This window comes from Colletotrichum navitas (assembly GCF_030913465.1).
Source record: "Colletotrichum navitas strain CBS 125086 chromosome Unknown LY79scaffold_84, whole genome shotgun sequence".
Taxonomy (NCBI): domain Eukaryota; kingdom Fungi; phylum Ascomycota; class Sordariomycetes; order Glomerellales; family Glomerellaceae; genus Colletotrichum; species Colletotrichum navitas.
This window is the reverse complement of record NW_026850630.1, coordinates 1-12768: the sequence shown is the minus strand read 5'-3', so window position 1 is coordinate 12768 and position 12768 is coordinate 1. Positions and strand designations below refer to the sequence as shown.

At 44.2% G+C, this 12768-nt stretch overlaps 4 protein-coding genes across 4 annotated transcripts; 2 read left to right on the top strand and 2 right to left on the bottom strand.

Annotated features, from left to right (window-relative positions):
• Window positions 1-2224: 2224 nt before the first annotated feature.
• LY79DRAFT_396074 (uncharacterized protein) lies at window positions 2225-4352 on the bottom strand. Its single transcript, XM_060552973.1, has one exon. It carries the CDS (start codon window positions 4239-4241, stop codon window positions 2409-2411), a length of 1833 nt encoding a protein of 610 aa, XP_060409419.1. The 5' UTR covers window positions 4242-4352; the 3' UTR covers window positions 2225-2408.
• Window positions 4353-7812: 3460 nt separating this feature from the next.
• On the top strand, window positions 7813-9176 carry LY79DRAFT_593651 (metal-dependent amidase/aminoacylase/carboxypeptidase; the record flags this gene model as incomplete). The annotated part of the gene is made up of 2 exons (XM_060561585.1): window positions 7813-8762; window positions 8819-9176. The coding sequence occupies 2 exons, from the start codon at window positions 7813-7815 to the stop codon at window positions 9174-9176; spliced, it is 1308 nt and encodes a 435-aa protein (XP_060409418.1).
• Window positions 9177-9252: 76 nt separating this feature from the next.
• Window positions 9253-10139, bottom strand: LY79DRAFT_396060 (DUF218 domain-containing protein). Its single transcript, XM_060552972.1, has one exon. It carries the CDS (start codon window positions 9983-9985, stop codon window positions 9329-9331), a length of 657 nt encoding a protein of 218 aa, XP_060409417.1. The 5' UTR covers window positions 9986-10139; the 3' UTR covers window positions 9253-9328.
• A 389-nt stretch (window positions 10140-10528) lies between these two features.
• On the top strand, window positions 10529-12700 carry LY79DRAFT_567478 (uncharacterized protein). The gene is made up of 2 exons (XM_060558897.1): window positions 10529-11037; window positions 11104-12700. Exons 1-2 carry the CDS (start codon window positions 10673-10675, stop codon window positions 12422-12424), a joined length of 1686 nt encoding a protein of 561 aa, XP_060409416.1. The 5' UTR covers window positions 10529-10672; the 3' UTR covers window positions 12425-12700.
• The last annotated feature ends 68 nt before the right edge of the window (window positions 12701-12768 follow it).

The window sequence follows — 12768 nt, the reverse complement described above, 5'->3', positions numbered from 1 at the left end:
ACTAGCGCCGATGATTCATTACTCCGAGGTCAAGTGCCAGGACGACGATTGGAGCGGCTTGCATAATAGAACCGAAAGACGCAGGAGACAGAACCGTCTCAACGTCCGGGCGCATAGTACAGGACACCCAACTGGTTCTTGAACCCCCAGAGACACACAAAACTGATGCTTCTCAAAGGAAAACGCAAGGCACTCGAAGCTTGTCAAAAGCAGGAGGATTCGGCACTCACCATGGCCGAATCATCGCGTGGGCTGTTGAAGTTCGACGATGGCTCAGGCTCCGGCCTGCAGATTTTGCACTGGGCCCCCCCGAAAGCACCGGAAAACCGCGCAATAAAGACACAAAGTAAACACAGTTCTATCAACGCGTCATATCATAAAAGCGAGCAATCAACAAGAACGCAAAGCGCAGTGGATGGAGGCGCAGTTCCATTGTCACGCCCGCCAAATCGACAAGCCCTACGGCCCCCCCAAATCAACAAGTCGGAACCAACGAAGCGCGTTCCTTCTTACTTCCAGAACCCAAACTTGTGGTTCCCTCTTTATCGAGATCACCTGATTCCCCTCATCTACTACAATGTGTTTCGGGCAACCCTTACCAACATCCATATCCTCTCTCTGACATCACTTCTTACAAGCTCCTGCACATCCAAGCAACATGAAGTCATTCTATTTCCGTCTCCTTCAACCATTCCGCCGACGTTACTACCCACAAAGTTGCAGAGGGTGACTCCCCATGAGTCCTGGATCGATATCCTCCCTTCGGGTGCCATGCGTGACAATGCTATCAAGTTTCGGGCAGACTACGACCAGCATGACTTGTGTAGCGATCTTGTCGGTTGCGAAGGAGAAAATACGTGTCTTGACCAGCCCGGTATTATCGTATGGTCGGATCCTTGGCATCCGGATGGATGGGAGGTTACTGAGAAATTTGTCAAAAAATGGGGCTTCTTGCTCAAGGGTTGCGAGGATATGGTAGGTGCGACAAATCGCTGGCGAGCTCTGAGAGATGAAGACCCTTTGGTATGGGAACTGGAGTGAGTTGGAGTCTCGTCATAGTTCAAGAGGTTGCCGTGAAGATGCACAGTAGCGAAGCCTTTAGATTGTGATATTTGGCCAGGGTATAAGAACAGATGTCTAGTTTCGTTCTGATCAGTACACAAGTAATTGCCGCTTTTGTTAGTTTGCCAGGCACATTCGTACATGCTATAATCTATGATAGCAATGCTATCTCGTCGTTTGGTCTTCCAGCAGTACAATACCGAAAGTTGAAGCATAAAGCACGCCTACGCTGTAGGTGATCAATACGGCAAAGAGAGAGAGAGAGAGAGAGAGAGAGCTGCGAGAGAGAGAGAGCTGCGAGAAAATTTCTCCCGTTGTAGGAAGAGCTGTTGGTGATTGATATTCCCGATGCAGTAAGTGTGAGAGACCTGATAGGTTCATTTAGCCAACTGAAAGATCCGTTAACTGGATGCGTCCTTAGTTACTATGGACTTAATGGGAATTATATTGGTAACTCCGTCAAAGTTGCCATGTGTGATAGAATTAACGCCGTGTGCAATGGCCAACAGTAGATAATGACGTACATACTGTGACGCTGAGCTGCAATATCCGACCAAAGCGGCGCCACCTTACAGAACTGTCGTATTGCAAATCCTTCAACATGTGCTACAGCCAATCGCTACCAAAACCAAGGTGGATTTGCAGATGGAAACAGGCATATGAACCAGAAATAAAAAGGGTGCTGAAGCCCACGGTTTTAAGAAAAATGGACCCGAATACGTGAGCAATACTATCAGCGACTTGAGTGCTGACGTGTGTAGTGAAGGGCAGTCAGGACTTGACGTCTGTTACCACTTCGGCAGGCTTATACTACTTGTATATATAGCTCTTAGGCCTTGATGGATTCTCTCCAACACGTCCGACAATATTGATACGGACGGTTCCAATGGTTAACCCTGCTTGCGGAACAGTGTTTCTAAACTGAAAGATAATTTCAGAAAACCCAAATTGATGGGCGTGTGAAGCCGTTGGCAGCATACAAGAAATCGTCAAGTATCCAGCGGCAAGCGCCTGTATTCCAAGCTAACACTCACGTTCCAGTACGTTGTGAGAGCTGTATCTTCCCAATATGGCCAGCCTCTGACCTGAACTTATGATATATGTGTGATCGATATTTGAGGAGTTCTCAGAGACGATAGCTGCTGATCCACGCGTTGATTCTCAGGAGCCTTATCATCGCCGAGTCATGGGCGCACCTTTTCGATCATCGATTTGTAGAGCCATGAAAAGATGCGCTGAGAAGAGCCGGAAGAGATTGACTGACGCGAGAGAAACAGGAACCCTCGGCCTGATGGTAGCAGCCGGACCACCTTAGTCGACGCACTCGAATCGAGTCGGATCGACGGTCAGATGACGAAGAGACCCACTTCGTCAGATTGGAAGCGCTCGCGCACATCGACCCGTTTTCCAAGACGATTTTGAATCTCGATGGTTTCCTTAAGGAAAACGTGAGCTCGGTCAAGGTTTTTGCTAAATTGACTCATCCCCTGGAACCGACTGAGCACCCAATCCCGATGCAGAAGGTCATCTGTCTCAAGGGCGACGATGAAAAGAGGCCATGCTATGCGCGCCATTGATTCGTCTCCCTCATGTTTGAAGGCCTGGAAGGCGAGGTTCATGATCTCCCTCAAAGCGCTTCTTTGGCGATCTGAAAGCATGGGAATATCGTTGAAGCGCGTCAGACGCATGAACTCGAGGACTACGGCATGATAGTGAGGAACAATGCCGCGAATGTTGGCTACCAGGCGATGCGAATTGTCCGTACCAATGGAAAGCTCTGCTGCGACCTCGAGTAGCTCAGTGAATTTACAGCCTACTTGCTGGATGGCCATGTCTACAGCCATGATGCGCTGCTGTTGTGATGCATCATCACCTTCGCAGGAAAGGTTCGCAAGCTGGGCGATCATGAAACGTAACTGACCGCAAGCACCAAAGAGTGCATATACGTTACGATTCTCAACATCGTCAAGCAGCTCTTCTTGGGGATATGCGTCAGCCCACATGCTCCGATACAGTGGGTTAGAGAAGCGGTGTAATCTCTCAAAGGCATCCATCGGCTGAAAGGGGCTAAAAGCATTGCTGGTCACAGGGCCTTCCAAAGCCCCCATGATCTTGTGCAGCGCGCAGTTCAGCTGGCCACCGAGGCCGTATGATGCAGCTGCTGCGTCGTGGAGGGAAATCCAGACGAGTATTCGTGCCGAGTAAAGTGAAAGACGTGAGCCACTCCCGTCGGGGTCCTTCCTTGTCAGGGCCATACCTTTCCGGTTGACCTCGGGCGATGGAGCCGGCAGTTGGAGTAGCATGTCTTTGAAACGATGTTGCAGTATCAAGCTGGCACCCACGAGATGGTTAGAAAGACCCTGGCACTTGCCGTCGCCGTACTTCTGCTCATACAGCAGCATAAGATACAGAGCCGTACAAACTGCATCGAGGTCCAGCTGCTCATTGTCCTCGCAACCGATGGTATCAGCCATCATGCGGAGTGCCAAGGAGTAATGCTGGATAGGGGTTCTTGGACCTCGGGCCTCTTCCGCATCTTTGTTCCGCCGGAATTCCAACTCGCGTCCGCCAAGGGCCAATACCACGCGCATGACCATGGAGTCAGTTTGAGCAACGTCAAACATGATGGAGTATAACGAAAAATCCGGATTCTTTGTGTGATTAAGCTTGGCGAATGAGGTACGAAAGTATCGAATCGCTTCGTGATCAGCCGACGAAAGATCAAGAGAGCAAGCCCCAACAGATGGTGCCGAGGGGCTGAAAAGCGATAAGGCCTTGGACTGATCGAGTCGAGACGCAGTCTGCGCCCAGATCGGCAACCCCCCTTCTCCAGCCGACGAGGCAGACGAGACGGCAAACTGGGACAACAAAAGTTGATCCTTGCGTGTTTTGTCCCTCTTGGTAAACTTGATGCGGGGTGCATAATCGCAAAGGAGCCGCAGCCGTGAGCAACGATGACAGTTGGGTCTCTGCTCGTCACACTTCACCTTTTTGGTGCGGCAAGTCCAACAACCGTTCCTCGACCGCGGCCCGCTCCGGCCTTCGCCCGTGCGTGATGCCGCAGCGGCAATGTGAGGGCGCTGGCCATCTCCAAGATTGCCGTCGGCACCAGCTTGGGCTAAAAATGAGCATGTGCTTCCGGGACAATCTCCGTCGGCTTCCGGTGAGGAAGTACCCATTGGTAATTTTCTGCCAGCTCAACCACCGTCGGCTTTTAGGCAGGCAGTACTCCGTAGGCTGTATCGGGAACGATAAAGTGGAGGCCAAGAGATAGTACTGCAGCAAACAGTTGTCTGGTTCTAGAGCGAGACACGCCCTGAGCGGGTTTCGTAGACGATATGACCAGTACAAGGAGGCAGATGCTGACTCGTGACTTGCCAAATAGCCGACGAGCAGCAAGAATCAACACAACGACGCCGAAGATTGATAATGTAGAATTGATGAGTGATTAATCGCACCATGCCATGGATGGCTGGACTGGTAGCGATGGCCTGGCGTGCACCGGCGATCTGTTTGTCGAGGCGAAATGTTAAAAGAATTTTGCCGACTGTCGGCTATTATTTCTCCGCATCTCCAAGTCAAGCAGCCCTTTTTGCTAGTCGGCAAGATCCAAGCACCGGTTGCCGATGTGCAGGTGGCAGATCCCTGCCCAATTGCTGGGACTTTACTGGAAGCCCCTGTTTAGATACAAAAGACGTTTCCTCTCGCTTTCAAATATAAGGCTGCCCAGGTGGTCCAAAAGTAGTTCGTATTTACCCGGGGGTGTTAGTCAGCCTTCGTCAAAGCTAAACACCCCCTCCTCACAGAGGGGGCAAAAAAAGGGGGGTTACAGTAAGAAAAGGGGGGTTACACCTAGTCCCTGCCCTGTCCTACTTTTTATTATATTTTTACTAAAAATAAGTAATTATTTAGATATATTATTAATAGATATTAATAGTAACTAAACTATTTACTTTACTTTAACCCTTTAATATACTTTACTAATATAATAAGAATATAACTACTACTAAAAAGGCTACTAAAGTAATATTTACTGCCTAGTAATAGGCTAGCTAATTTAACTAGCCTAGCAAGGAGCTATCTACTGTACCTTTTATCTACTAACTTACCTAGTAGTATAATATATCTAATACTTCTATTTACTAGTATCTCTAGGCTCTTTAGGCTAGCTATAACCTTTACACTAGCCTAGATAAAGGTAGCTAGCCCTAGTTACTTACAGAGGCTAAAGATATAGCTCTTAGTGTATTTATTATATAGCTCTATAAGTCTAGCTTTTTAGCCTTACTATTATAGGTTAAAGAAATAGCTAACTACCTCTGTAGTATCTAAGGCTAGCTACCTGTCTCTAAGCACTTTATTTAGAGCTAGCTTACTAACTATCTAGAGCTCTAGAAGAAGAGCACTATTAAGCTAGTTAAGTTATACTAGAAGAGGGCTAAGTTAGACCTAGCTTTAGTAAAGGACTTCTTTACTTAGTACTAGGCTGCCCTTTATAACTATAATATTAGCCTATTTAAGATATAGAACACTAATAAATCTAGCTACTAGATTAGTTACCTTAGTAGCTAGCTTTATATAATTATCCTTAAGTAGCTACTAAAATATAACTACCTACCTAAAGTTATAGATCTAGCTAATTAAGAGTTATATATATTAGTTAAGTATAGTAATATAACTAGTAATACTATCCTAGTATATATAATCTTTAAAATATAGCTAGTTACTACTTAGGTAGATTATTAGGTCTAAGAAGGTGTTTACTTTATATATTTACTAACTAGCTTCTCTAACTAAGAGGTTATAATAAATTATATATAGTACTTTAATATAGAGTTATATATAAAGTTAATAAAGTATTACTAGATAAGCTACTTCTTTAGGGACTATTTTAGTATTAATATATATAGTTATAATACTTATAATTTATATTTACTTAATAGTTAACTAAGTAGATAAAAGGTAAAGTATTATAACTATTAAGATACTATAGAAAAGTTAAAGTAGCTATATTACCTTCTCTTTCTTAATAGATTTATAGGCTATATAAGTCTAAAGCTTATAGAATATTATATTAACTTTAATATTATTATTACTTTTTTTTTACCTTATATAATATATTTCCTTTAGCTAATAGATATAGAAGTTTTTTAATACTTTAAGAAGGCCTATTAATAGGTGCTCTATAACTATATATAGAAAGGTAACCTTATATTTATAAGAGGTAACTTTATTACTACCCTAAATACTATAGTTAAAGAGGCCTTTATAGCTGCCTATATTATAAAGGGCTTTAAGAAGGTAAATATATAGCCTATATATAATAATATTATACTAGCCTAGCTAATAAAGAGAATATAATAAAGTAACAAGAATATACTATTACACCTTATATATTTTTTACTATATAATAACTACTTTAATAAGGCTATCTTTATTACTAACTATATAGAGAAGAAATATAGTAGTATATAAAGTAGTCCTTTAAGAAGGGGATTTAAAGTAGTAAAATAAGTAATTTATAAGGGATCTTTTACTTATAAGTACTAGTAGTAATATATTAAGGACTAAAATACTAGACTAGTAATATAGTAATAGAAAAGCTAGTGCTAATAAGCTATTAAACTATAATACTCCTTTATAACTAGTGTTACTATTATAAATATAAAGAAAGTATATAATAAGTAAGTTATAGAGGCTATATAAGTAAATATATAGTACTAATAAGCAGTAGTAAAAAGGATAGCCTATAAGCAAGAAAAAGAGGTCTAGTAGTAATATAGTACTTTAAAGTATTAATAAGTAAATAAATAGATAAAGTAACTAACCTTTAAACAGTAGCTTATTTATACTAAAGAAGATTAACTATATATTTTATTTAACCCTTTAGATCTATAGTAGTATAACTTAAATAATACTATATATAAAGAAAAATTTATAATAGATCTTAATTTAACCCTTCTACTACAGTATATACTTAACTACTTTAAGTATACAGTAAGACCTCTTAGTTAGGGTAATATTAACTAAGCATTAGCTAATGCAGCTATAAAGGCAGTAGGGCTATACTTTAACCCTAAGATCTTTATAGATATTAATAACCCTATTAACAAGGACATTAATTTAGTTATATTAAGTAAAAAATTAGTTAGTATACCTAGGAGTAATAATAATAATAATAGTTATATATTATTATTATTACTACTAATAACACTAATAGCTAGTCTTTTAATATTATAAGGTCCTTTATAATATAAGTTATAATATTATACTCTAAAAGATAAAATAGATAGTTAGAGGGTAATAGGGGTTATACTATAAAATATCCTATATATACCCTTATTAATATAAAAAAAGGAGCAGTAATATATAGTAGATAATAATAAAAGTAATACCTATATTACAGTAGTAATATAAATTTATAGTTATTATAAGAAAAGAGAAAAAAAGGTACTACTATAAAGCCCTTAATTAGGGCTATTAATTAGTACTACTTTTGTTATTATATAACGTTGTAGTAGTTATTGCTTTAAGAAATAAAAAGTTAACTATACTATATAACGCATATAAAAGTAAGGGTATTCGTGATGTAGGTGTAACCCCCCTTTTCTCACTATAACCCCCCTTTTTTTGCCCCCTCCGTGAGGAGGGGGTATTTAGCTCACAGCGCTGACTAAGTTGCCCCCGGGTATAACTCTGCCACGTTTTGTCTCTCCTTGTGCAGTTTATCGGGATATTCACCATCTTGCCATGTCCATCATTCAGGTCCCAGACGTCGCCTCGACAGACAAGCCAGGCGATAAACAGGGGCCTAGATCGCTACAGGAAACTTTCGACATCGAAACGGCCCGTGACATTATCAACTCGGAACTTGATGAGCTGAACTCGTCACTGCACAATGAGATCAACAAAGTGCTCCATGCCAACCCAGAAACTGCCTACAAAGAATTCTTTGCTCATGACACCATTGCGAGTTACCTTGAAAAGCATGGCTTTACCGTCAAGAGACACACATATGGCCTCGAAACCAGCTTCGAGGCCGAAATCGGCTCTGGCGGCCGCCAAGTTGTCGTATGTGCCGAGTATGACGCGCTCCCCGAAATTGGACACGCGTGTGGCCACAATCTTATCGCAACATCCTCAATTGCTGCATTCCTGGGAGCTGCTCGTGTTCTGAAAACTCTCAAAATCCCTGGAAGACTGCGTATACTGGGTACCCCGGCAGAAGAAGGCGGCGGCGGAAAAGCAAAGCTCATTGACGCCGGCGCGTTTAGTCCACCTGAGGATATTGCGGCCGCCATCATGGCCCATCCAACCGCAGCTCATCAGGGTGGCAGTGGCGACGGATCCTCGGGTTTGGCCGGATTCAAGCTTATTGCGAGCCACAAGTTCAAGGTCGAGTTCCGCGGGAGGCCAGCCCACGCAGCTGGTGAGCCTTGGAAAGGCTTGAATGCACTGGATGCAGCAGTAGCAGCTTACAATAACGTTGCTCTCTTGAGGCAGCAGATCCAATCTGACGAGAGGATTCATGGTGTTATTGAGATTGGAGGCACCGTCCCGAACGTCATCACGGATTATACCCGTATGAACTGGAACGTCCGCAGCCCAACCATTGACCGCGCAGACGCCCTTCTGAAAAGAGTCAAGGCATGTCTGGAGGCAGGTGCAGCGGCGACTGGCTGCGATATCAACTATATTGTGTGAGTGTCTGCGGATCCAGTATCTCAATCTCGATTCAACTGACGATACCCACTAGGTCGCCCACGTATATGAATTTGCGCGCTAATGACACACTTTGCAAAACTTACGTCGAGGATATGGCAGCTATTGGAGAGACAATTCAGACTCATCAGAATAAACCTTTCAATGCCTCAACCGACATGGGCAATGTTTCTCACCTCGTGCCTAGTTTCCACGGCGCGTTTGTTATTCCAACATCACCAGACGTAGCAGGCCATAATCCCAAATTTGCAGCGGCAGCAGCGACAGACGAGGCACACACTGCAGCCATCAAATGCGCCAGGGGAATGGCTATGCTCGCCGTCAGAGTGCTTACCAATGGTGTCATTGCTCAAGAGGCGAGAAAGGACTTCGCAACCCCTGATAAGGAATGAGTGTCGGAATTGGTCCGTTTGCAATACGATGTTCAACAGTGGGCACGGTGCATATGTAGGGCTTGATAGTCAGTCTACATGAATCAGACAGAGAGCTCAGGTCGAATTGGCAAAGCTGTATTAGTCCGTGGCCCGAAGACTTTGATCATCTGTCAAGGCAGATGACCGTCAAATCCGGCTGCAATGAGACGCTGGTTGGCCTCCCATACTGCTTCGGGAATCTCCTGTTCGATTTGGAAGCCCTTCTTCGGGTATTCTCGAATTCTTATCAAGTCTCCAACCATGATATTGACGACCAGTTCCTTCGGGTTCTCCGTGTCTGGGTATTGTTCAAATTCCAGCTTTGGGCTTGTTACTGTAAAATCCGTAGCCGTATCGGGCCATTGCTTCAGAAAAGTAGCATAAGTCCGTCTTTCCATATACGGCTTCTGTACAAGCACAAAGCTCTTCACATTCAACCCTCGGTGTTTTAGAAGGGCGTGTGTGAAACGGACATTTTCGCCCGTGTTGCCAGATCGCGGCTCCACAATGATCTTGTCGTCTGGCACACCCAATTGCCTCGCAATGCCCGCGAAGACCTCAGCTTCAGGCTCGGTAAATCGACCCGCTGTTAACTTGCCGACTCCACCAGAGTAGATGAGGTACTCCCCGTACCCATCAAAAAACAGCTGTGCGGCACGGACCGCGACACGTTTGTCGAGACTACACAGACAGAATATGGCTGTTGCGGGACTGAGAGGCATCCCCATACGATGGTAATTATATATTGTCTTGGCGTCAATATCGATCTGTGAAGTTGGTTGCATCATGATGAGATTGCAATCAGGAACGCTGTAAATAAATAAGATTGACAGTGATCCAAATGGGTTGATTGCTGACGGGAGGGGAAGTGAAGACGGAAATATTTCGTTGAGGGGATATTATCTTTGAGCTTTACGCGTTTAGTCAGCAATATACCGAGGCAGGAGACGCTAGTGGACCAAAACATGCCAACATGCGGTACAGGTGACTGGCTCCGACGTGGGTCTAAATGTCCAGAGGGGGGTATCTACATTAGGGTTAGGGTTGTTACAGTAAGAGTAGAAAAATCAACAAGTCTAAGCCTTTTATAGTTATAGAAGGTAAGCACTATATTTCTGGGTTCTTACACCAGCTGCACCCGAGCTAGGCCTCATTAGGCCTTCTTTGCCTTGCATAATTCCCCTAAACTTTCTGGGCCCACAACGGACACCCCAGGGTCGGATGAACCAATGATGGATGATGTTCATAGTACAATTACAGGTTCGAGATGCAACGTGACAATCAATTCGCCCCTCCCCACCCTATTCTAGTCTCCCATAATCCTACGCGTACATATTCTGTGTCCCTACTCAAATTTATCCCCTCTTGCCAAACCACGTCTTCTCAACAGTCGCAAGCCGAGACGGCTCACACTTAATCATTTGTTACGTGACAATCTCTTGTGTGCGTGCTGAGCAATCATTATAAATTTCATCATGGTCCCGAACACCGAGGAAAATGTTCCTCTAGATGATTTTATCTCCAACGGAAACCGGGACATGCCGACACTCTCTGATGGTCCCAGTAACAACTTTGAGCCCATCATTTCACCCCGGGCCGCAGTGCTTCTTGCGCAAGACCTTTCTCTTCGCCCAGCGCCAACCTCATTTACATCATCACATGGACCATCGCCACTCATCAGTATGCCAGCTGCCACCAATCGAACCCCGCTACAACGTCCAGAGGGGCAGGAGCACTGGGAGGCAAAGAAAGAGACAATCCGTGCTCTGTATTTGGACGATGGCATGCCACTCAAGGACCTTATGCATATAATGTCAACAAAACACTCCTTCTCGGCCACGTAAGACCCTTCAACATACTCTGAGGCTGTGATATAAACATTAGTTAATGATAGTAAAACAAAAAGTGAAAGAATGTATAAGCGACAGTTTTTGAAATGGAACTGGAGAAAGTATAATACGAAAGGCCGTCAGCAGAGTCAAGTTGGTACTGAACATCGGGGAGCTCGTTACGAAAAGCCTACTCGCAGACGACAAGCAGAGCGGAGCATGATCAACCTGGCAAATCAGGCGCAGAATCCTATCGAGCGCGGTCATATGTACCGCCGAGATGCGGATGTTTCGACCCCATTACTATTCAGCAACCGAAATCATCGACAAATGGAGGAGCTCCATTTCAGCCTCCGGGACCTCATCTATGGGAGCGCGCAACAGTCCTCTGCCTGGAAGGGGTGTTCCAAGTTCGAACTGCTTGGGGCGCAGAACGATGGACTGGTTCTCCAATTCGAATTGGCTTTTGAATTCCTAAAGGAGAAAGAACTTCATAAATTTGGCGCTGCTCTCCGTCGAGCCTTTCACACTGCCGAAGTGTTTCTTGAGAAGGAAGGTTGTGAGATTCTCCAACCAGCAATTTTGGACGTTCCCTTCGATCTTCTCTCCAAAGGGGAGATTAACGAGCTGCAGATATTTCTGTACCACGTCTTCCGTATGCTAACCGCCAAAAAGCCCGGAGAGCCTATTCAAAGGATGGCCAAGGCTATGTATGCAATACTACTCGACTCTCCAGATCTATTTGCACACTCCTTGAGGCAACTATATGGGATCACTGCACACTATTTCAGTGAAACCCGTGGCCTGGATGACCTGGCTAGTTTAAACGCAAGAACAGATCTAATCCAGATAAAGAAGCGCGACAAAACCTTGCATCCAAAAGAGGCTGGAGATATTCTCAGAGACTACAGAAATCTCCTACACAAAGCAAGCACATTCTTTGGACAGGACTCACAAGAAACCATTGAAGCTGAGGCTCATTACCTATGGACAGCGTTTTGTGCAGATTGTTGGGACAACTATGAGAACATATGTAAAGGCCGTATACATCGCATACGAGCGGAGAACGAAGCAAATTGGGACACTTGGGATTATCAAGACCTCGATAACCTCGCTCGATGTACATGGTACTTGTCTTCATTTTATGAAAAAGTCGGCGACGTCAGTTCGCGCATCCAATGTTTGGCAGAACGTCTCCAGATTCTTGGCCATGTAAGCCGAAGGGATGGAAACACGAGGGGCAGCGAAGCACGGGTAACGGAGTGCAGAATAGAACTTGCAAAGGTGCTGAAGGAAGCTGGTCAAGTCGAAGAGGCCCTTGAGTTAAAATTGGATATTGTACGATCAGGGTACTTTGAGGAAGTCACGGACGATCCTGAGTGTAATGATCAGTCCTAAGATCTAGGGGTAGCTTGATGATTACAGTCTTACTTCATGACTGAAAGAGCAACTCCATTAATAACGGAAACTGCAATCCTCCTTCGAGGCAATACTTTCCTTTCTGACACGACCCCTACTGTACCAAGGAGTAGACAAACACGCCGCCTTTTAAAGGGCATCACAGTTGTAGTATATACACTTAACATAGCTGACTGCAGAAAGGACGAACTATAGTATAGGTCACGTAATAACAAGGAAGGACTAACAAGTAATAGTTACTCTAGGTAAAGGACCAAATAGTTAAGAGCGCTCTAAAGTAAAGGACTGATAAACTACTGTCACTTTATCGCACACGAATAGAA

Bases quoted from the DNA above. Each gene is read 5' to 3' on its own strand.
- LY79DRAFT_567478 (XM_060558897.1), top strand. From the start codon at position 10,673: ATGGTCCCGAACACCGAGGAAAATGTTCCTCTAGATGATTTTATCTCC. The intron at 11,038-11,103 runs GTAAGACCCTTC...TAAAACAAAAAG, and splicing joins AAACACTCCTTCTCGGCCAC to TGAAAGAATGTATAAGCGAC.
- LY79DRAFT_396074 (XM_060552973.1), bottom strand. From the start codon at position 4,241: ATGGGTACTTCCTCACCGGAAGCCGACGGAGATTGTCCCGGAAGCACA.
- LY79DRAFT_396060 (XM_060552972.1), bottom strand. From the start codon at position 9,985: ATGATGCAACCAACTTCACAGATCGATATTGACGCCAAGACAATATAT.